The following is a 20,392-nucleotide window of genomic DNA, read 5'->3' on the forward strand; positions in this document are numbered from 1 at the left end:
GACACGTAGACTTCCCTGCTCGGATATACACATGATGGACTTTCCATCGGGTGAAAAAGTGACAGCTCTACCAGAACCCAAAGGTTCGAACGTCTTCAGCAAAGTTCCAGTGGCCCTGTCCCAAATCTGAACGCATGACGACGCAACTAGCTTCCCATCTGGAGAGAAAGCTACATCATGCCCGTATATGGAATATTCATTGCATTCAAATGTCTGTAGCAAGGGGCTCCATTCCCTTTCCACAGCAGGTAACGACTTTCTGTATGAATTTGGTATCTTTCCGAGAAATTGTTTTCGGACGATACTCATTTCTGGGGAATAAACCAGAGCGGAGCGGTATATTTGAAGAGGTGCAGATTCAATGACCGTTCGGAATTTTAGGATGAACCGTCTGGCGTCCTGAACGAAGTTTTGGAGTTGTGACCTTCCCTCCGCCTGCATTTCTCAGTTAGTTGTAAGAGGGTGCATTATAAGAAAAGGTGTCACATACTGGCAAGCTCGAAATGAAGTCAGCCAGGTTTGTCACTGCAAGAACGGCTTGAGACATCCTGTGACTGGCACTCAGAAATTCAAGCCAGTAAAGGAAGTGAGAATTTAGGAACTCATGCACACTCCCGCCATCACCAGGCTCCAAGGCAGAGCGCTTGAGATGATCCACCCAATATAAAGACGCATAAAGGACATGAGAAGGGGGATCTTTTGCCTCAATAGTGGTAGAAAGTGTGGACGGATCAGAAAGACCATAAAAGTCTTCATGTAAAGTGTTCGACAGTGTATGGAGACAAGCTTCCATTACAGCCTCGTCTGCCGACTCTTGGGAGATCCGGAATTTCGGATTCAAACATCTTTGTTTATCGAGTAAGAAGTCTCGAAACGACTGGTGAAGGAGCTCCACTGTGCCTTCTGCGCCTTGGCTGACGGACAGAACGGAGTATAGTTGACCTAGCATCCAGTCTACTACCAATTGCTCCAAGGACAGCAGCTCTTTAAGCGCTGCCCCTGACAAAGGTTCGAGCAGAACAACGACACACCCAATAATTTGCTCGAAAAGAGAATATATCTTCTTTGCCTCATCTTCCGTTGCACCTTCGATGAGTGAAGACTCCAATATACGAGTGTATATCTTGTCTAAATTCTGCTGTGGAGCCCCTTCTGTTGTTCCTTCGTTCAGAATTATTTCCAAGCGGTCCCTCACTAGGTCGGGAAGCGGGGGACCTTGTTTTAAAAAACGGCGTGTAGTTGCTGCGAAGATCCATAACCCTTCGGCCTTCGCGGCTAGCTTTGCTATTGTGCCTTCATCAAACAATTCTTTCGGAAGCGGACGCTTGGTCAGTTCGCACTGCAAAAACCTTGTTATGTCGTCTTTCTTGATGCCGTCGGGCATGAAAGGGACCTTGTATAGCTCTTCCTCGCGGACTGTACAATTTTCTTTGATTTCGTCGAAACATTCGCAAATGTGGCTATCTGGCCGACTTGTAATGAAGAATTTTAGCCGGATTGTGCTCAACTTTCGTGCCTCAGTAACAAAAGCCAGCACTTTCTCAACGTCACTCTTGCGTACACACTCATCAAGTGCATCAATAACCACGATGAGAGTAAATGGCAACAACGCTTGCCTTCCCAGCGTTTTTAGAGGACGAATGATCAAATTTTCCCGCTGTTTGCTCGAATCCGCGTTGACTATATCAAGGTTCTCTAATATAGCATCGCAGAAAGCCTCCCTAGCATCCGGAAATAAGGTAGCAAGCTGGCGACACATTGTCGTAAAGAATTTACCGGCATTGCTCCGGTCCGTCCTATTTCGGTCAAAGAAAAAAGTTGGCCCAGGACAAAGGCGATCAGGTGGCAGCGTGGTGTTCACTAAAGGTTTTCGATCATGCCAGGCAGCTGCAACTGTCCTAGAAATGGTGGACTTTCCTGTACCGGCCATTCCTTTCAACCAGAACACATTATCTCCAGTTGGAGATAGGCACCATTTCTCGATTTGACTGAGCGTGCTGACCTGGCTATCTTCCATACAGCGGGGCTTGTCCTCGTCCTCGCTGGAGGGGTATACGGCACCACTAGCTACGGGAAGCCCACTCAGCAGCTGTGCTTGCTTGGCAGCCTGGTGGAGTGTCAGACTCTATCAATAGATAGGGGAGAAGACGTTGGATACAAATATTCAACGGAAGGTTTCCTTACCCTTGCCTCGTCCCGAGCCTCCGATGCCACATTCACTATATCTTCCAGGTATTTGTCCATTTGGAGTTTGATTTCCTTCAATGTCTGTCTGTTCAGGTTATCGAGAGAGTCGCTGAGACCCTTGTCGATCACAGAGATTCCATTCAGTGATCCTCTCCAGTCGGTAGAGTCACTAAAGTTGTTCATGAAACGGTAGAAACCAGACTTGATGAAGTGCTGGGCGAGCCGTATTTGAAACTTAAAGATTTCTGCGTACAGCTTGACAGTTTGCGTTCTGATCCATGATGCGACTTGTTCAGGCGGAGTTCGAGGATCGCCATGTTTCTGTGCGTATATCTCGATATGAGTATGTTCGATGAGTCTATATCGAACCAATATGACTGAAATTTGCTCATATCCCGACATAGCCTCTTCATCCTGCGTGATAGACTTCGCAACCGGGTCTAAGAGCAGCATCACCCCTGCCCACGCCACGGCGGCGTGCGGTTCGAAGGTGACTACTGCTGTGACTAGATCCTTCACAGAGCGTATCACTTGGATGGCACGACGTGTGCAGTCCCGGGCAACAAACTCCTTTCCTGCAATAGTGATCTTGAACCGAGACTCCTCGATATCCTTGAGTCGGTTTTTGACCAGGGTTTCTAAACGTGGGTCGGGCCCGGAACCAGCCTCTGCAGGCTTTTTCTCTTCGCCATGAGAAGCCTGTAAAATGAAGTTCTCGTAATCATCGATAAGACTTCCTTTCTCCTGCTGGAGCTGTTGATAGGCTTCTCTCCAGAGACCTTTAAGCTCCAAGCGTTGTGAGGGAACGGCCGGTGCACCAGTAGGTTTGTTATTGCCGGATTCAGGACTATCATTTGGTTCCTGAGTCGGCTGTGGCTGAACTTGTTGAGATTCAGCGCCATGTACTGGTAGCCTCTCGGTCGCCGGCCGTCCTGGAGGGTTCGGAGATGGTCCTCTGACACGGTCACGGACTTCACGAATTTTTTTCCGGATCACCATTGTCAGCTATCGAGTAGACATTTAATTCTACGGTGGCACAATGAGCGGTAAGCGGCCAGCTTTTGTGAGAGGAAAAGGCATGAATGGAGGTTGACAACCTTTTCATTGTCAATAGCGGGGAAATTCGATTAATATTGGCCTGTCCATCTGCTAAAAGCAAAAAAGGCCCACACTCAGCTCGCGTCGATCAGTCGTGAGAAGTCGGTCAGATACCAGATCCTACGAGGTAGATGTCCTGAGCAGGTAGTTTCCATATTGTGTCTTATGGTATGATGCTGTTTCCCGTTAGTTTGAAAGCAGAGTTGAATGTAGTCCATCGTATTTACGGACCCTGAGTTTGTACTCTGGATGCCGATTGACGGGATATGCTAAGAACAGATGAGGCCAGAGAGGACCTGCATTGCCGAGCCGGACTGACTCGAGGACACATTTGAACCATCATTTGATTCTCTTTTGGCAGTAAGCTACGATTTATAAAGTTAAAAGGCGGTGTTGGTCTGACAACTTCCGGGAAAGGTGAAAAGTGAGGAGATATTTGGAATTTAGTATTTGGATACATCGGTATATCTTACCATAAAGCGAGGATAGATAGAGGATTAATGTTCCGTAGGTGTCACCTAATTGCTGTCAACGTGGGGTGAACAGTCAACTCGACAAGAGAATCCCATTCTCAGCTAGACCCCTGTTATAGGCGATGACACAAAGAAATGCTTCTGATTTTCTACATCATCTTGCTGCAACTTTTAATGGTATTTTCATGTGGTATTGGAAACCTCTCCCCGGAGAACAAGAAAAAACATCACTTACATCACTGGATATATTAAAATAGCCATTTCGTAAGAGTGTAAGGGATTCATGCACCCGCAGCAAATGTTAACGATTCATACTATTTCCACTATTCCGCGTACCAATCTGGAAACAGATTATCGGGGCAGGATCAACGCCAGTAACTAATACGGAGGAGTAATTGATAGCATTCGATGTTGTACTATATATATATCTTCTTACATGCTTATTATCTGATTTTAATTCAATGGGTGTCTTCCAAGAGGTACAGAGAACTTTAAGATAGACAAAACTTGGCAATATAAAACGATGACGGTAAAATTTCCTCTCCACCGGCTAAATAGTATCCTGTCTGTAACGATTGATAGGACCGAGCATAGCCGGATGATTGTAATTATGTGGCTCGGGTTCGGGCCGTCGTTCTTTATCGATCTGTTACTTTCCTCCGCACACAGTGTGCCGATACCATTCAAGTCTGAATCCCAGGTGCTCAGGGTCTCCTGAGGACAGTAGCTGGAGAAGCCCGCGGTACTGCAGATTCTGACAGAGAGCTCGTTTCCACACGAGATCCTCTGTTAAGTTGTCTTGATGCACACCACGGCCGTGGCCGCAGAGTTCGTCGTCGTCTGATACTTCCGCGCTTGTTGGCTTGCCAATGCAGTAGAGTGCAATGGCCCACCAGTACCAAATCATACGCCAGAAGCCTCGAGTTATGCGTCCCATGACCAATGCCCACCGGGGGATAGGGACTGTTTTGGCATCAATGTCTTTGGGGTTTGGGCTACCTGATAGTAGCATCTCTATACTTGTAGCCAAATCCGCGATCGTCTTGTACTCGTTGTGTCAGCACTTATTTATGATTTCGTCAATTAACGGGTCACTGTTCAGCTTAGGAAAATCCATGTTCTGTAGTAATTCCACAACCTTAGGACCATGTTCCTTGGGATCTTCAGTGAGACACCGATCTCCATAGACTTCCACGCCGTAGTTCCTCAAGTAGTATAAGGAACCGAGGGCGAATTGTTCCGTGCGAGGACCCAACAGGCCGGAAGCTCGACATTGTCCTTCAGCTGGCTCGCTATTACTGAGAATCCTTCCATATGGGGCCATACAAGCTTCGAAATCCGTCCCAATTTCTGCAGTACAATCGAAATCGGATAGTTTTAATCGGTTGCGATCGAGCAGGATATTCTCGGGTCGTAGATCACCATGAGCGAGGTTGAGGGATTCAAGGAAAGTGACAGCCTGAGCAAGGTCATTCATCTATTGCTTTCGCAGGGTTAGAGGCTCCAGTCTTTACACTTTTGTGACTACCATGGTTTGCTGATCTCGGGCATGATTGCTTTGTATCCGAGACGAAGGGACTCATCTTGTGACGCAGTTAGTTGATACACCTGCAAAATATACGCAGGATTTCGCACCTCGCATATATTCTAGGAAAAGTCCATTGTCGGCATAGAAGAAACATTGCACTATAGAAGGGCAAGGTGGTAGTTGCAAGAAGGTCTTATAAATCTTGAGTTCTTCTTGAAATTGTTCTCTCTCAAACTCTCCAGCTTTAGGAACCTTAACCACGATGCGAGGATGAACTTCATACACAAAGGAAATGGCTCCCTTCCAGACCAAATGGACTTCGGGAAATTGATCATGAATTGTCATTATGAGGATGGTTTTGCATGAAGGAATATTTTGGAAATAGACTATATGCTGATTTCATGGTACGCTGATCACGTATGAGCAACGCGGAAGAAGGCACACGGGCAGATGTGAGTTGGTACAGGCAGATGTGGGCAGATGTGGGCGGGAGTGCAATAATAAATATTGAGAAGAAAATGCCTCCTTGTTTGACAGTGATCTTTGACCAATGATAGACTTTGAACCGATCAGTGGCTGAATACGTGCGTGACAGGATATTTGCAGTTTGCATAGCCGCCAGCTCAGGAAGTAGGTCAAGCGTTCACCTGCTCGTAATCTTATCCTAGAGCAGAGACCGCTTCAGATCAGACATCGTGGCAATGGCCTACATATCACAAGATCACGCTAATGCATTGGAGGTCACTTTCACGCACCCAATCGTCTTATTCTGTGGCAGATTTTCCTGCCAGCAGTCAATGATAGACGGCTCCAGATAAGCGTTGTAGAGGGTAGGTACTCGGAATACAAGAGTCGTGCCACACTGGAAGCCCCGTGTTGATATTTGCGTCTTGTAGACAGGGTTCCCCGCTCACTTCAACGATGTTGACCAGTTTAGGTCGAGAGCGCCTCTTTTGTCAGCCAAATAAAACCAGGAGGCTAGTTGTCTCTTTCCTACGTCTCCGTAAAATCTCCCACTCTTTCGTGGTCTGTATATCTTCATTAAAAGTATATCATAACACTCTTCTGTACGGAATTGACCCATCATGGCTGCTCTGGTTGCCACACCATCGATTCTTCCGGGGGTCCACAAGGCTCTCGAGATCCGGGGTTTTCATGAGAACTGTGCCTTGTATGTAACTCTCGCTGTGCACTAACTCTGTAGCTGATGCCCTATAGATACAACACACTCCTCGATGACCCCGAGCAACCCCCCCTATTGCTGAGGAGTATATTACGAATCTAGCTGAAATCTTTGTCCGTCATAATGCTGACAAGGTTCTTGGGATTCATTTGAGTTATGGGCATTTTAAGATCCCTGAGAACACTGTTATGCTCGGGACTGACTTTAAGAGCCCCTCCCTTCGCTGGGCTAAAGTTATCAATATCGACGATATCGATCCCTCTTGTGTCCATGGGCATATATTCGCCTACACTAAAGATGGTTGTGTGCTTATGAACTACAAGATGGGCCCCTTCCTGATCTTTCTGAGGTCGGACCTCATTTTCTTGACGATTTCATTAACTATATTGTCAAGAACAACCTCACGAGCCTCATTGGCCTTCAAGTCCGAGCTCGGGTGCGGTGATTGTTCCATGTCAGAACTTATCCTCGATCAAGGGACTGTTATGTTGGATTTATCTTATGCCCGGAATGTTATGCCAAGCCGTATCACAGGCTGAAAATTCGAGGATGCAGATGGCAACCCTCGTGTTTGCTCGGCAAACGAAACACATGCGGTAATGACCTCAGGCAACCACAAGGTTTTCAACGCAGGGAAACCCCTCCCGAAACTGGAGAACATTGATTATCTGAAGGCTGCTCTCACCATAGCCGATGTCCTTTGATTTGCACAGCGTTTGTAGCTCCTTACTGCTATAGCCAACTCTTTGTCGGTCACTGAATGTCATATCCCGTTATTTACATCGCTCTTTTACTGTACATCTTCCAATTGGGCCAGGTCTGTAAACCTTGTAGAGGGATTGATCAACAACCCATCCAGATCACGCATGTTATATGCTCCACTTTCGTCGTCCCGAATAGGTACTGGCTCCGAAGCATTTGGAAGACGACTGGTGAAGCCTCGTGACAGCAACAAGCCAACGATTCTTGCTGCTTTGATGGTCTCGACTGTCTCATTCCCTAGGCCTCCAGCTTCCGTGCTGAACGTGCTCCAGAATATATCCTCTAGTCTGCTGTAGTCGTCGTATCTGACCCAACCAGTTTTGAGATGAACCTTACTTATTAGTCGCTGGTGGGAGTGAAGGTTCAGGCCAAATGGCGCAACCTCAGCTTCGGCCCAATCCACCACTCCAACTAGATTGCACGACGTTTCGTTTACCATAATATTGCAGACACCAAAATCTTTATGGAGTAGCACCATGGGGAGAGAAAAAATACAAGGTAATGAGCTAATGGATCTCTGGATTAAGGGACGAAAACGGTCCGGCAGAGAAATGAGTAGTAACTCTAGCTCTCTCTCATATTGATTATGTAGACTGTCGCGGTATATTTGATCAACAACCTGAGGGGATTTCCAAGAAAGCGCAAAGAATCTATCATGTCACATAATCAGCAATTTGGCGCGAGGCGTAGAGCAGCATTAGACATACCTCGCAGCATCAATTACAAAATTATTGCGCCATAAAGAAAACTCGACTGAATTTTCGGGGACTTGACTGTTATGCGCCAGGATAAAATCCAAGTAACTAATGCCCCGTATTCGGCTCATGACATAGATATAAAGGGCTTCTTTGTTCTCCGCATCTTCCCCAATCTCTCCCCTAAAGGTGACCCGCGGTGCAAAGTCGCCATAAATTGTGCGAGCCAGATTTACCGTCTCCAGGTTTAACCGGAAAGACTTAAGGCGAAACTGAGCAACAAATTCGGCATTCGGTCCAGCATAAACGGTATAACTGCACACGCCCTGCACGGCTACCGGAATGACATTACCACCAAGGTGCTCCCTTGCAAATGTATCACAGGCCGAGCGAGTCGCTGTGGTTCGCTCGAAGAAATTGGCAATTTCTTGGTCGACAGAATACTCAAGGCTACGAGTAGCCATGCTGCATATGGGGCTGTTGCATTGGACAAATATGGGCGTTTGGGTGATGTAGAGGTGCGGTTGAGGGACATAAAAACTGAAGATTTGACCTTACTTTTATATCCCTATAAACAAGGCGGGATAGAGAGGCACTCACGTGATAGCAGCCAATTTATTGGCGCCAGCATGCTTTTTGGATGGCTTGGTACACATTCACCGTCCCGGGTTTACGGACCGACGCCAACAGTGGGAAGAGTGAACACATTTTTCATTTTGTCGCAGCCTTGCCTGTCTGTAGTCATCCATAGACGGCTTCGGGGGCGGTGCAATGGAGGCAGATATTTGGATAGAAATCACCGTGCCGTGCTGGAAGCTCTTTGTTAGGGGATATACGCGTCTCCTAGACCAGGCGAGGTCAGACGAATACTACTTCAGATACTAACTATGCTACTCGAGAAAGTTGCTCCTTTGGATTCAAAAGATGTACGAGAACACTATTTTTCAGAGAGATTGTACTATTTTATCGGTATAAGATCTGCTTTACATGAAATAGCCGAGTTAGGTAGCACCATATGGTGCGCTATCTGGTCGATAAAGGAATAGACGTAAGTATCAAAGATGCCACGAACCTAACTACTAAGGACTGGGCTGTATTTAGACAACCATCAAGTGATTCATAGAATACAATAGAAACTTGAAAGCGCCCTTCGTTTATCGGTTGCAGAAGTCATCCTGATCCATGGGAAGTCGTCCTGAAAAAGAGAGAAGCTCCTCTAGGGTAGTGAGAAGTTTCCTGTTCCCGAGTCGGACATACTTCGGGACTCCCTGGTTCGTCGGGCGGAGGCAACGACATGATGTCCCTGTGTAGTAGTAATTTCATAGTCCTGCCAACAACCGCATTTTCCACGCATCTATACAAGGCGGTGAGCACGCCGATAACCTCGGCGGCAGAATCGCGGGGAAATCATTTCTCCCTTTCGTCTCTCCTCGTCTCTGCAACTCCCATTGATACCCCATATACCCATCAGAATGGCGTCTCGTGCTCCTTTCGTCGTTCCAGCTCTCAAGAAGCACACCGCTACGGTGATCATGGCCCACGGTCTGGGAGACAGGTTGGTCTAGTCCTCCTCCCGAATGCATTCCAGCTAACAGTTCCTCTATAGTGGTGCCGGATGGTAAGCAACACTCGACTACGAGATAACGCCAATGCCGCGACAGAATCTCCCTAACCTTTCTCCGACATATCAGGATGTTCCTTGCCGAGAGCTGGCGTCGTCGCAGCCTCTTCGACGAAGTCACCTTCATCTTCCCCAATGCGCCCATGATCCCCATCACAGTGGTACGCTCCGCTCGTCAACACACCATTCGGACAACACTAACCACCGGACTGATAGAACTTTGGAATGTCCATGCCCGGCTGGTATGACATCACCAAACTCGGTCGCGACGTGAGCCCCTCCCTCCCACCCGCGCCGGTCCAAACTAACCCACTGCCAGCTCGACTTCGAAGAATCCATCCGCAGCCAGGACGAACAGGGCATCCTGCGTACGCGCGAGTACTTCAACACACTGATCAAGGAGCAGATTGATGCGGGCATCAAGCCGTCGCGCATCGTGCTGGGCGGATTCTCGCAGGGCGGCGCCATGTCCGTTTTCACCGGTCTCACAAACAAGGAGAAACTCGGCGGGGTGTTCGGTCTGTCGTGTTACCTGCTGCTGAGTGACCGCATCAAGAACTACACGCCCGACGACTTCCCGAACAAGAAGACGCCGTTCTTCCTCGCGCACGGTCTGGAGGATGAGATCGTGCCGCATCAGTTTGGCAAGCTGTCCGCAGAGAAGGTGAAGGAGATCGGTCTGGAGGATGTCTCGTTCAAGTCCTACCCGTGAGTTTTGGTCTGTTTGCTGTCTTTGGGAGGGAGTGGCTAACGCGTTTAGGGGTCTCGGTCATTCGGCGGATCCGACGGAGATCGAGCATCTGGAGGCGTTCTTGAATAAGACGATTCCACCTGAGGGGGATGGACAGACTGCCGCTGGACTCTGACTCGGCGATCAGAGCCCTGTCCGGATGTGGGGGGCGCAGATGCAGTACAGTTTCGTCGTAGGGCTGGTGCTTTTGGTCGTTGCGGTGCTGTTGCCGAGGTTTACGAGGGATAGACAGACTACACCAAAGAACGAGTAGATCTCCCGATTGGAGAGAGCTATACGATATATTTTCGGGCTATATCATGCATATAAACTATTTTCTACCTGGACATTTCTTCCTCCCTAGCTTGCCCGCTCAATCGTCTTCTTGATCGCGCTGATCATTGCCTCCGTGTTCTTCAAGTCAAACGGGATCAAGTGCCGCGAGCCGTGGTCGTAGAACTCCACCTGCGCTGGATCACACGCGGCATGCAACTGCATGCTCTGCGGTAAGACATGGTCCTCCTTGCCCACAATGTGGGTGGTGGGGATGGTGATGGGATACTTCTCGTTCGAGGCGGCCACAAAGTCCAAGCCGTTGGCCGGGTCGTAGGGCCTCGCGCCGCAGATGAACACAGCGGCCTTGAACAGTGGCTGGTCATGCGACCGGGCATGATTGACTATAAGAGAAGCCGCCAGTGCCGCACCCTGCGAGAAGCCCATGACCGCGTCAAAAGACCCCTTCTTGGCGATAACGTCCGTTGCCCACTTAATCGCCTCGGTGAGCTGCTCGCCCGGGGCTCGATCCCGGCGGTAGTGATTGAAGAAGGGAGGGATCCCGGCACCCATAAGTTCTAGTCGAAATTTAGTACAGAGGCAGAGAAAGAAGGGTGTTTGTGTATACCTGGGTCCGGCTCCGCGTCCACTCGTCCATCAACGTATACAAACTCGTGACCGTCATCCTCAAGGGCCTGGGTAATTCCACCTGGATTGGTTCAGTGACGAGCTAGGTGAAATGAGGAGGAAATGTCACACCTGACTGGATTTCAAAGATCTGGGAGTTTTGTTAACGCATGCCTGGTCTCTCCAGGGGGAGGCATACCTCGGCGCTGGTGCCGGCACCATGCAAACACAGAAAGCGCATTTTCGCTGATGAAGATAGCTTCTCGCTCTATATTTCCAAAAACCGTGTTCTATTGTGCGATCCTAATCGTTGAATTATGGTGGATGTAGAGTCGACGGTGAAGCAGACCGCATTTCCTGTTTGATGCAGGCTGCACGGGATCTCGCTTCGTTGCCCCAATTCATCTACAGCGGTCTGACTTGCTCTCTTCTTCTCTTCGTCTCTTCTTCTGCACTTATACTGGCATGGCATCACCATCCACTCCCTACCATGGCGCCCGTCTAGGCAACATGTGGATCAGCATGGTACGGGTCTTGTACCTCGGTCGCTAAGGGTTCCGGGCTGGTTGCCGTTCGGTCTTTGGCAAGGACCTGCTTGTGCAATCCGCAACCCGTGCGGGGAGGAGGTACATTAACCCACCACGCGCGTCACGACCACCGAGTGCGCAAGCATACCGGTCAATATGGTCAGAGTCGAGCTTGAGTCGATCAACTCCCTTGCGAGCCATGCGCTTTTCCACCCCGTGGACACGTTTCTGAGCGTGGGTCCCACGCTCAACGAAACCACCTGCGGCCTACTGGGCTCCTCCTTCGACCCCAAACGAGACGTGCCAGATCTGTCGGGCAAGGTTATTTTTGTCACCGGTGGTATGCTCTTCTCCCAATTCTACATCCAGTCCCAATACACAGATCGTCCTGACCACCCCTTGGTAGGAAATGCCGGTCTGGGGAAAGAAACGATCCTCCAGCTTGCGCGCCATAGCCCTTCGCGAATCTACCTCGGCGCTCGGAATGCCACCAAGGCCCAAGAGGCCATTTCCTCCATCCAGACTGCGCTCCCAGCCGCCGTCGACATCCGACACATCCCCCTCGACCTGACCTCATTCGCGTCCATCCGCGCCGCGGCCGAGAAGTTCCAGTCGGACTGCGATCGCCTCGACATCCTCATCCTCAACGCCGGCACCATGGCCAACCCGCCAGATGTGACAGTGGAAGGCTTCGAGATCCAATTCGGTACCAACCACATCGGCCACTTCCTCCTCACCAAACTCCTCCTACCCACGCTGCGGAAGACGGCTACGGCGCCGGCCGCGACCGGAACCCGGCCAGACGTGAGGGTCATCACGCTGAGCTCGATCGCCAACCACAGCGCCCCGTCGTTCGACGTCATGACCTCGACGCCGGCGATGCTGAAAGCCCACACCTTCATCCGCTACGGCGCGTCCAAGGCGGCGAACGTGCTGTTCGCAGCCGAACTGGCCCGCCGCTACCCTGAGATCATGTCAGTGTCGATCCACCCCGGTGCGGTGAGCAGCGAGCTGTACCGACACCGGCAATCCATGGGATTGGCGGCCAAGGTGGGCATCGGCCTGACGTCGGCGTTCTTTCGCAGCGTGCACACGGGGGCGATGAATCAGATCTGGGCGGCAACGGTGTCGCGCGAGCGGTTGACGAATGGCGCCTACTACGTTCCTATTGGGACTCGCGGGTCGAGTCGGTTCGAACGGGATGCGGATCTGGCGCGGCGTCTGTGGACGTGGACGGAGGACAAGGTGGCTACAGCTTGAGGTTGGATAAGTAGTGTTAATCTTGGGATCTTGGAATAGAAGGTTTATACTGCGTAGTTAGTTTAATGTATCGTCACCTACATTTTCAGCGATGGCTATAGATCTGGTTCTCCCGGCGATTGACATGGTTAGGGTTTAGCCGAGCAGCCTCCCATCCCCACAACCATCGCCACGACGGCGAGCAGGGGACTGTCCAGAGAGACCTCCAAATAAAGCAAAATTCCTAGAATGAGATATAATCACGAAATCCAGTAGTGTAGACTGTATGTGTAATAGTAACCGAGAAACCCGACAAATTCAGCGGTGGACGGAAACCCCCACACAAACGGCCATCGACCAATCCGTCCAGCCGCACTTCCTTCCCACAGACGACATCGACTCACCACCACCACACCTTCTCCATCATCATCACCACCACCACCAACACTCTTCAGGTAACTCCTCCACTCCCTCTCTCTCCCTCCCTCTCTCCTTCTTCCCTCCCTCCGCATATACTCTCTCTTCCTCTCGACATCACTCTCTGGGTACTCTCCCTCTTCCCCGACCCCTCCGCCTCTCCGCTGAGAGCTCAAAAATTACCTGCTTGGCACACAATATCCCTTTCACCCTCGCTCTCCTTCTACCGACTCGATTCCGCTCTACAATCCATCCCGATCTGTCCGACTTTCTTGGCTGACGTTGGTTTCTGCATCGCCTGGCCTCTAGGTTTATTCGGCTCCCGAACGCACCCACAATCACAATGGATCAGGCAAAGTTGGCTCGGATGCAGGCTAGCGTGCGGATTGGTACGTGATTCTTTTCTCTTGTTCGCCGTATGGAGGTCATTGGAGGCGTGGTTCTGTCTCTGTTCGCGATGGTAGTCTCCGGCACCGTGGAGGAGAATCCGCCATGTCCCCCCAATTGAACGGCTTTCTCACCAATTGAGTCTGTCATATGCTAACTTTCCTCGCAGGGTACGTACCGATCACTTCCCATCGTCCATCCGACCAAAACTAATCAGACGAACCCCCAAACAGAGGCAAGGGTACTCCCCGCCGCAAGGTCAAGAAGGTCCACAAGTCGTCCGCCGCCGACGACAAGAAGCTCCAAGCCACCCTGAAGAAGATGAACGTGCAGCCCATCCCGGCCGTCGAGGAGGTCAACATGTTCAAGGAGGACGGCAACGTCATCCACTTCGGCAACCCCCGCGGTAATTCCACCTCCCCGGCGGGAATCCCGTCCTGACCGCATACTAACATGCCCCCCCTCCAGTCCACGCCTCCGTCCCCTCCAACACCTTCGCCCTCTACGGTAACGGCGAGGAGAAGGAGCTCACCGAGCTCGTCCCCGGTATCCTCAACCAGCTCGGCCCCGACAGCCTGGCTTCCCTCCGCAAGCTCGCCGAGTCCTACCAGAACATGCAGAAGAACCAGGCCGGTGCCGAGGGCAAGAAGGACGACGAGGAGGATGATATCCCCGACCTAGTGGAGGGTCAGGATTTCGAGAGCAAGGTCGAGTAGAAGAAAAAAAAGTGCGATCGGAAAATATGACTGTTTAGGTGGTGCCAAATTTTTTTCTCTCCCTTTTTTCTCGTTTCGATATAAAGAAAGATAACGACTAAATCCGCTTTGGACCTCTTTCTTCCTTGGGTCGGCTGCCCCCCCGTCTGGTCTACGTTGTATATCCTGTGTTGCGAGCTTGGTCCACGGATTATCTACCGGGTGATTAATATGGTCTGGTTCTGGGAGCACTCGTGCGAAATTCTAGACTGCGTAGGACGCGCCTTAATGAGTGATTATCAGATGCAATAGGTAAGGTATAGCTTCTGGCGACCGAATACCGTGCCTATCTTAGTATCGGCCAGGTTCCCCGAGCGCATAACGTAGGCATTCCACACGAAGTGCCCCTCGATCCAACGCCGAGCCGGGCAATCCTCAGATCGAGATCCTGTGGTAGACTGAGATAGTCGAAAAGATGTAGATTGTAGAACTCTCCCACTGGGCCGTCCCGTCACGATTCTTCCCTCAACCCACAAATATCCGACCCCAGAATCCGATCAACCATGTACCAAAACCGCCAGTACGTGTTCGACTTGTCGTAATCGAACGTCCCGTCCTCGCGCAGCTGCGGCCCGTCGCCGACGATATCCCCCGTGAACCAACTCAGAATCGGAATTGACCGCAGCACCCGCTCGGTGAGCGTCGGTTGGGGCGGCAACGCCTCCGTGATGGGCCGCAGTTTCGTCCGTCGCACGCTCGGAATATGCGTCATGAACTCCGACTCCGGCTTGGGCTCCTTCGCTGTCCGTTGCTGCAGGGTCGCGGACGACGACCCCGACGACGACCCTGGGTCCACGCCGCTGGCCGTGGCGGTAGCCGAGCTGACAGTCGGCACCGACTCGGGCGTCGAGGGCTCCTCCACGTCCGGCACACTGGACAAATTGTTCAAAGCGAACGACCGCGGCAGCGTCGACCGCTCCCGGTCCTGTGTCTGAAGGAACGCCGTCGAATGCGACTTGGTCAACGTGCGCGAGCCGCCGCGCGACTTGGCCGCCGCGGTCGCCGAGCCCACGGGGATGGGCACATCCTCGGCGGGGCCCTGGTCATGGTACAGCTCGCAGAACACCAGGTGGCCGTCGATCTCCTGCGGCGAGAAGAAGCAGGCGCGGTCGGCGGCGACGGTCGAGTCGAAGGTGACCTTGATCCAGTGGAAGCCGCCGGCGTAGCGCTTGGACTTGCGGTTGGCGTCGGCGGACAGGTTCGCATGGATGACCACGTCGCCGCCGCCGCTGAGCAGCTGCGCCCGTCCCGTCGCCGCGTTCGGGTCCACCCGCGGGTAGTCCTCGCAGATGACGCCCTGCGAGATGCGCTCGTACTTGTCGATCACCTTCCACTCCGTCGCCTTGCCCCGGTATCCGTATAGGATGCACTCCGTCGCCACCTTCTCCGTCGGCTTCCGCGGGTTGTCCAGGCTGCTGCTCGACGACGACTTCGGCAGCGTGTTGCGCCGCGCATTCTCGTCCTCTTGCTGCTGCGCCGCGAAGAGCCGCCCGAACTCCGCTACGTTCGGGTTCTCGCGCTTCGCTGGCGTGCCTGTGCGTGTCCGCGATCGTGCGTGCTCGTACCGCGCGTTTCGTCGCTTGCCGAATGGGCCGCTCTCCTCCGGGGGTCGTCGTGGGTTGCGCGATTCACTGCAGTGGTTAGTTGGAAGTAGAGTTGGGGAACAGACGTCGGGTCTCTCACTCTTTGTAGACGTAGCCCCAGGGAAGCAGGTTGCCCTTGTCGTCTTTGGCTCGCTCCTCCGGGGGAACGAAATGGTACTCCATTCGTTGTGTTGTGAGGGTTTGAAGGGTAGAGGATGGTAGATTGAGGCGGAGGAGAGATATCGAACACCGGGCTCGATCCACCAGCGTTATTGGGAATGTATTGCAGAAGGCAGAGGTCAAGATCCTCGCCAAAAGTTTTGGCGGCAGTAAACAAGTGGGTTCGCCCGGGGACGGTCACGTGGTACGCTGATCGCCCGGCATGCGCCTTGCCTCTTTGGGAACTGCATCTACTCTACTGGCGAAGAAACGTGATCCCTCCTTCCTCAACGTCCTCCAGTCCACACACCTCGCCGTACTCTCCCACTTCCCGTCTCCGTCGCTCGACATGGCCCGCAAACTCTCGCAATGGACATGAACGCCCAGGCCCGGTTTGACAGTACGGCAGTGGTACCGTCCTGTCGTTGATGCTCACCCGCACATACGCAGACGATGAACAGCTCATCCGCTCGAGGACAATGCGGCCCCCCATCGGCATCACCGAGGACGTGCGCCAGACACGGTCCGGTACGGCGTGCGTCGTCGGCAGATCCGGGTCATACTTGTCGTCTTTGAGGATATCCAACGCTGTCAGAAACGGCGCTATGTCGCCGTCATGCACACTGTTCCCGCGCTGGTTATTGGCTGATCGCACCCACTCCATAGGAAACTTACAAGCTGAAAAACATCGTCCCGGCCTCTGGTCCCGCATGCAGTAGCGAATTGGTCGCGTTCAGCCAGAGCCAACCCATCGTCCCAGCATAGGGGTTCCCCGGCCCAGCGCGGTAGTAGTGTATTAAATCACGAGCGTATTCGAAGTTCTTCCAGTCCTCGTGGGTGAAGACATCACACCAGGGACTGGACCCTCGGGCGATAGTCTCGAACCCGCACATTTCTTGCATGCTGTAGACTTCTAGATTGGACAGTAAGCCAAGCCCCCCATTGTTCTCGTTGTCAACCAATCTCCTCGCAATAGGGGGGATGTACGTCTGCTGGAATCGTCCGAGCATGTTGACCCCCATGTCATGCCCGGTGACCGTGTCTTCCAGATACCGTAAACACGTATCACCCGGCGTGAGGGTATCCGCACGCCGATCAAGAGTCTCCGGGATGATCTCTAGGGTGGCCTTTCCGCCGCTCTCCCAGTCCAGGCCAAACAGGCCAGTGGCGAAGTATCGTGCAGACTCGATCACCCTCTCTGAGTCGCTGGCCCAGAACCTGGTATGGGCCCCTTGGGGTAGTAGATGAGCGTACCGGGTGAGGAATCGGACTCCCGTAGTGAAGGCTTGGAGGGTTCCCGCGTAAGGACCCGTCCGCGTGAGCTGGTCGAAATCCTTCCGTGGGTCATCAGTGAAATAGGTCCAGTTGTTGAGAAAGGACAAGGATCCATTTAGGACAAAATTGGCTTCTTGAATGCGGTTTATAAGATCCAGATGCCCTTTGCATGTTAGAAGCTCCTCCAGGAACGTCCTGTGAGATGTTGGTGCTTACGAGTTCCAGCAGACGTCGTCGGGTATCTCTCCGCATGACGCGACATCTGTGCAGGTTAGCGAAGTATCCTTCAATCGTGCGAGATCTATACCATATGGACTTGGTCGACAGAGCATCCGCGAGGGGGGTCTATTCCATCGAGTTCCGCATCGCCAACTTTCTCGATCCAGGGGCCGTTGCCTCCTAAATGGTAGAGAAGATTCCAGTCGTTCTCACTCGGACCCGTTCTACCTCCAGGTATCCCAGATCGGGCCGGATGAAACCACGAATTCCAGCTCGCGTAGTGGGGTGATGAGAAGATGCTCGACGTACAGCACGAAGGCAAGCAGGTCTGCAAATTGCCGGAATGGTACCAGATGGCACCAATTGCAGCCAGCAGCGAGAATATCAATGCCCATGAATTGGGCACATTAGACATATCTGCTGGGTGCACAAAGCATGTCAAGTCCTGAATTAATGAGTCGAATTAAACTACATGCCTTGCGGCTGGGCATGATGGATCTTCGTGTTATTGCCAAGACAGGAGTATCGGTGGGTCTGCTACGAAGTACAGCGACGGGGACTGTATATAGGGTACAGTTATTAAACTGGTAAGTTTAACATAGCCGAAAATAAAGTATAGTTTTGTAAAATGTATATAAAATTGACTATAAGTCATTTGGCGCCTAATGACAGAATAACTACCGTGGACGTTATATATTTCAGTATTGTAAAATTCTATTCCTGCACAGTAAAATAAGATGTTAGAAATTAAGATGCTCCGTGTTAATTGAGATCTATGGAGTACTTGAGCTGTGAAAGTTTCACACACTAGGTATGACTAGTCACTGGCGATTGCCTAAACACATATAGCTCGAAGACGATTTGTGACCTATTTATCATCAGCAAGGCCCCATACTGCCAGTCTAAGATGTATACTGACCTTCTCGATATACCGAACTCCCACTTGGATACCATCCTCATCCTGAAACTCACTCTCATCACCAAAGTCAATATTACCGGGGTCAAGACTGGTCAGGCAGGTTACAACCACTTCAGAGTACATGTTTCCCATTACGCTTCTGAGTTCTCCACGAGCTAGTGACAGAAGACGATCCTTCAACACATCTATCGAGAACTCATTTCCGATGATTGTAGCCGGATAAGGGGCTCTTTCCGCGTCGTACTCAACAAACGACGTCCATAGACCTATTTCAAGTAGACAGACACCCAGGCTATATATGTCATGTTGCATGATATAGTCCTGTCTTGCGATAGGGCCGGTACGATTGGGATGCTGATAGAGACACTGTTCCCATGCTGAAACTCCCTTACGAGCAGTTTTACCGTCAGCTTTACGAAAACTGTCGAAACCAATAAGAAACAGCGAACTTCCAGAAGGATTCCCTCCACTCAGCAACAATACTGTCTCTGGTCGGATATTCTTGTGGACAAGGCCGAATGTATGAACGTAGCTGACAGATCTGGCCAGCTCATTTGCTAGTCGGACTCTATCAGAAAGAGATTGCGGTCTTTGCACATCATGGATATAACCCCGGAGACTTCGGGGGCGAGAGAGCCCAGGCGTTGTGCGGAAGACGATAGTAAACGAGCTTGGTCCAGCGGATTTCCTGTTCTCATCATCATAGTGTCTGATCACCCCTTTGCAGTTCAGCATTCCGAAGACATGCGGGTCAGAATGTGCCAGTCTCTTTGCCAAATCTCGAACATCCCGTTCAAACTGCTTCACATCGATCCCTTCATCAGGCTCAACCCTTTCCAAGATTAACCGCTTATCAGGGTCTTCTCTCTGCCCCGACTGTGCTGAGCACAAGGGAATGTCTTCAATAGATAGAGACTTGATGCCGTCTTCCGGGAGAAAGATGGGGGCCCTGGTAGCGGTCGTAGGATGGAGAGCTTTTCTCAACGAGTGGGCTGATGATATCGGACTGTCACTGTCTGTAGCAACATATGTCCCCAGCTCCGAGTCAATGTGAGATGTCGCAACCTTCATAATCAGGTACCAAGAAGGATCGAATATCCGTTGCCAGAGTTCCAGGTCGTCAATCGCGCTGTCGATTTTTTGCTGGAACAGAGCATACTTCCATCGCTGTACATGCATGTCCGTAGATTCCGTATCTTTTCCCTTCGTGGTCGACTCAATACGAGCTACCGCAACGCTAAGCTTGCCTATCAGCAATTCCAAAGTTTCGCTCTGTATTTTCTGGTGCTCTAGATCCAATGTACGAGCGACCCTTTGTACCAACTTGAGTTGCACCTCCACGCGCACCCAGTAATTCTTCACACGAAGAAGCCGCTCGGCGAGCTCACTTTCAGCGTTCTTGATGCTAGAGCATACTCGAACCAAGGTTGCACCCCATCTAAGCTTTCAGCATTCGTAGACAATTTACTCGGCTGCCCGTTCGCTTACCTGAAACAAACGTCCACTGTTTGAATGATTGAAAACGGATCTGCCATTCCCCTGTCCACCCAGTATTTACACTGCTTATAATTAGGTCTGTGGTTGGAAAATGAATGGAGTTAATGAAAATCGTGAGGCTGAAGGCGGGGTAATGGTTAGTGTGGGATGCACTGCACAGCCATCGAGCGTTCAGCCTTATGTCCCTGAAATGGCCTCATCTTCTCGACCTCCTTTCTGTCTTTCTCCTCATCTCCCA

General features: G+C 51.3%; 11 protein-coding genes across 11 annotated transcripts; 3 read left to right on the forward strand and 8 right to left on the reverse strand.

Annotated features, from left to right (window-relative positions):
* Positions 1-416: 416 nt before the first annotated feature.
* On the reverse strand, positions 417-1,027 carry BDV59DRAFT_167465 (uncharacterized protein). The gene is made up of 2 exons (XM_073687909.1): positions 938-1,027; positions 417-880 (listed from the first exon to the last, which is right to left on the reverse strand). The coding sequence occupies exons 1-2, from the start codon at positions 947-949 to the stop codon at positions 449-451; spliced, it is 444 nt and encodes a 147-aa protein (XP_073553520.1). The 5' UTR covers positions 950-1,027; the 3' UTR covers positions 417-448.
* An 871-nt stretch (positions 1,028-1,898) lies between these two features.
* Positions 1,899-3,186, reverse strand: BDV59DRAFT_197632 (uncharacterized protein; the record flags this gene model as incomplete). The annotated part of the gene is made up of 3 exons (XM_073692976.1): positions 1,899-1,917; positions 1,974-2,107; positions 2,185-3,186. 3 exons carry the CDS (start codon positions 3,184-3,186, stop codon positions 1,899-1,901), a joined length of 1,155 nt encoding a protein of 384 aa, XP_073553521.1.
* A 1,221-nt stretch (positions 3,187-4,407) lies between these two features.
* On the reverse strand, positions 4,408-5,631 carry BDV59DRAFT_190379 (protein kinase; the record flags this gene model as incomplete). Its single annotated transcript, XM_073691745.1, has 4 exons — positions 4,408-4,777; positions 4,823-5,235; positions 5,275-5,336; positions 5,394-5,631. 4 exons carry the CDS (start codon positions 5,629-5,631, stop codon positions 4,408-4,410), a joined length of 1,083 nt encoding a protein of 360 aa, XP_073553522.1.
* Positions 5,632-7,259: 1,628 nt separating this feature from the next.
* Positions 7,260-8,435, reverse strand: BDV59DRAFT_207006 (uncharacterized protein; the record flags this gene model as incomplete). The annotated part of the gene is made up of 2 exons (XM_073694909.1): positions 7,939-8,435; positions 7,260-7,881 (listed from the first exon to the last, which is right to left on the reverse strand). The coding sequence occupies exons 1-2, from the start codon at positions 8,388-8,390 to the stop codon at positions 7,260-7,262; spliced, it is 1,074 nt and encodes a 357-aa protein (XP_073553523.1). The 5' UTR covers positions 8,391-8,435.
* A 919-nt stretch (positions 8,436-9,354) lies between these two features.
* On the forward strand, positions 9,355-10,525 carry BDV59DRAFT_9652 (palmitoyl-(protein) hydrolase). Its single transcript, XM_073697411.1, has 6 exons — positions 9,355-9,481; positions 9,533-9,544; positions 9,618-9,708; positions 9,764-9,817; positions 9,867-10,255; positions 10,308-10,525. Exons 1-6 carry the CDS (start codon positions 9,399-9,401, stop codon positions 10,411-10,413), a joined length of 735 nt encoding a protein of 244 aa, XP_073553524.1. The 5' UTR covers positions 9,355-9,398; the 3' UTR covers positions 10,414-10,525.
* A 66-nt stretch (positions 10,526-10,591) lies between these two features.
* Positions 10,592-11,618, reverse strand: BDV59DRAFT_167472 (alpha/beta hydrolase). Its single transcript, XM_073687910.1, has 4 exons — positions 11,377-11,618; positions 11,310-11,328; positions 11,179-11,259; positions 10,592-11,128 (listed from the first exon to the last, which is right to left on the reverse strand). The coding sequence occupies exons 1-4, from the start codon at positions 11,416-11,418 to the stop codon at positions 10,638-10,640; spliced, it is 633 nt and encodes a 210-aa protein (XP_073553525.1). The 5' UTR covers positions 11,419-11,618; the 3' UTR covers positions 10,592-10,637.
* Positions 11,619-11,627: 9 nt separating this feature from the next.
* BDV59DRAFT_167474 (putative short-chain dehydrogenase/reductase family protein) lies at positions 11,628-13,152 on the forward strand. The gene is made up of 2 exons (XM_073687911.1): positions 11,628-12,044; positions 12,111-13,152. The coding sequence occupies exons 1-2, from the start codon at positions 11,861-11,863 to the stop codon at positions 12,962-12,964; spliced, it is 1,038 nt and encodes a 345-aa protein (XP_073553526.1). The 5' UTR covers positions 11,628-11,860; the 3' UTR covers positions 12,965-13,152.
* A 745-nt stretch (positions 13,153-13,897) lies between these two features.
* Positions 13,898-14,463, forward strand: BDV59DRAFT_197637 (nascent polypeptide-associated complex subunit family protein; the record flags this gene model as incomplete). The annotated part of the gene is made up of 3 exons (XM_073692977.1): positions 13,898-13,917; positions 13,981-14,153; positions 14,216-14,463. 3 exons carry the CDS (start codon positions 13,898-13,900, stop codon positions 14,461-14,463), a joined length of 441 nt encoding a protein of 146 aa, XP_073553527.1.
* Positions 14,464-14,953: 490 nt separating this feature from the next.
* BDV59DRAFT_197638 (uncharacterized protein) lies at positions 14,954-16,268 on the reverse strand (the record flags this gene model as incomplete). Its single annotated transcript, XM_073692978.1, has 2 exons — positions 14,954-16,133; positions 16,186-16,268. The coding sequence occupies 2 exons, from the start codon at positions 16,266-16,268 to the stop codon at positions 14,954-14,956; spliced, it is 1,263 nt and encodes a 420-aa protein (XP_073553528.1).
* A 164-nt stretch (positions 16,269-16,432) lies between these two features.
* On the reverse strand, positions 16,433-18,215 carry BDV59DRAFT_167480 (histidine phosphatase family protein). Its single transcript, XM_073687912.1, has 4 exons — positions 17,827-18,215; positions 17,736-17,781; positions 16,920-17,682; positions 16,433-16,867 (listed from the first exon to the last, which is right to left on the reverse strand). Exons 1-4 carry the CDS (start codon positions 18,151-18,153, stop codon positions 16,501-16,503), a joined length of 1,503 nt encoding a protein of 500 aa, XP_073553529.1. The 5' UTR covers positions 18,154-18,215; the 3' UTR covers positions 16,433-16,500.
* A 181-nt stretch (positions 18,216-18,396) lies between these two features.
* BDV59DRAFT_9744 (uncharacterized protein) lies at positions 18,397-20,329 on the reverse strand. The gene is made up of 3 exons (XM_073697429.1): positions 19,962-20,329; positions 18,658-19,894; positions 18,397-18,606 (listed from the first exon to the last, which is right to left on the reverse strand). Exons 2-3 carry the CDS (start codon positions 19,834-19,836, stop codon positions 18,574-18,576), a joined length of 1,212 nt encoding a protein of 403 aa, XP_073553530.1. The 5' UTR covers positions 19,837-19,894; positions 19,962-20,329; the 3' UTR covers positions 18,397-18,573.
* Between the last annotated feature and the right edge of the window lie 63 nt (positions 20,330-20,392).

Source organism: Aspergillus ambiguus (assembly GCF_047715705.1).
Source record: "Aspergillus ambiguus strain CBS 117.58 unplaced genomic scaffold BDV59scaffold_1, whole genome shotgun sequence".
NCBI lineage: Eukaryota > Fungi > Ascomycota > Eurotiomycetes > Eurotiales > Aspergillaceae > Aspergillus > Aspergillus ambiguus.

Excerpts from the sequence above, each read along its gene's own strand:
- BDV59DRAFT_167480 (XM_073687912.1), bottom strand. The coding sequence starts at position 18,153 with ATGTCTAATGTGCCCAATTCATGGGCATTGATATTCTCGCTGCTGGCT. Across the intron at positions 17,782-17,826 it reads CTGTCGACCAAGTCCATATG|ATGTCGCGTCATGCGGAGAG; the intron begins GTATAGATCTCG and ends TAACCTGCACAG. Across the intron at positions 17,683-17,735 it reads GACGACGTCTGCTGGAACTC|GGCATCTGGATCTTATAAAC; the intron begins GTAAGCACCAAC and ends TAACATGCAAAG.
- BDV59DRAFT_9652 (XM_073697411.1), top strand. The coding sequence starts at position 9,399 with ATGGCGTCTCGTGCTCCTTTCGTCGTTCCAGCTCTCAAGAAGCACACC. Across the intron at positions 9,818-9,866 it reads TCACCAAACTCGGTCGCGAC|CTCGACTTCGAAGAATCCAT; the intron begins GTGAGCCCCTCC and ends ACCCACTGCCAG. Across the intron at positions 10,256-10,307 it reads GTCTCGTTCAAGTCCTACCC|GGGTCTCGGTCATTCGGCGG; the intron begins GTGAGTTTTGGT and ends TAACGCGTTTAG.
- BDV59DRAFT_167474 (XM_073687911.1), top strand. The coding sequence starts at position 11,861 with ATGGTCAGAGTCGAGCTTGAGTCGATCAACTCCCTTGCGAGCCATGCG. Across the intron at positions 12,045-12,110 it reads GGTTATTTTTGTCACCGGTG|GAAATGCCGGTCTGGGGAAA; the intron begins GTATGCTCTTCT and ends ACCCCTTGGTAG.
- BDV59DRAFT_167472 (XM_073687910.1), bottom strand. The coding sequence starts at position 11,418 with ATGCGCTTTCTGTGTTTGCATGGTGCCGGCACCAGCGCCGAG. Across the intron at positions 11,129-11,178 it reads GGACGCGGAGCCGGACCCAG|AACTTATGGGTGCCGGGATC; the intron begins GTATACACAAAC and ends AATTTCGACTAG.
- BDV59DRAFT_9744 (XM_073697429.1), bottom strand. The coding sequence starts at position 19,836 with ATGCATGTACAGCGATGGAAGTATGCTCTGTTCCAGCAAAAAATCGAC. Across the intron at positions 18,607-18,657 it reads GAGTTCGGTATATCGAGAAG|GTCACAAATCGTCTTCGAGC; the intron begins GTCAGTATACAT and ends GATGATAAATAG.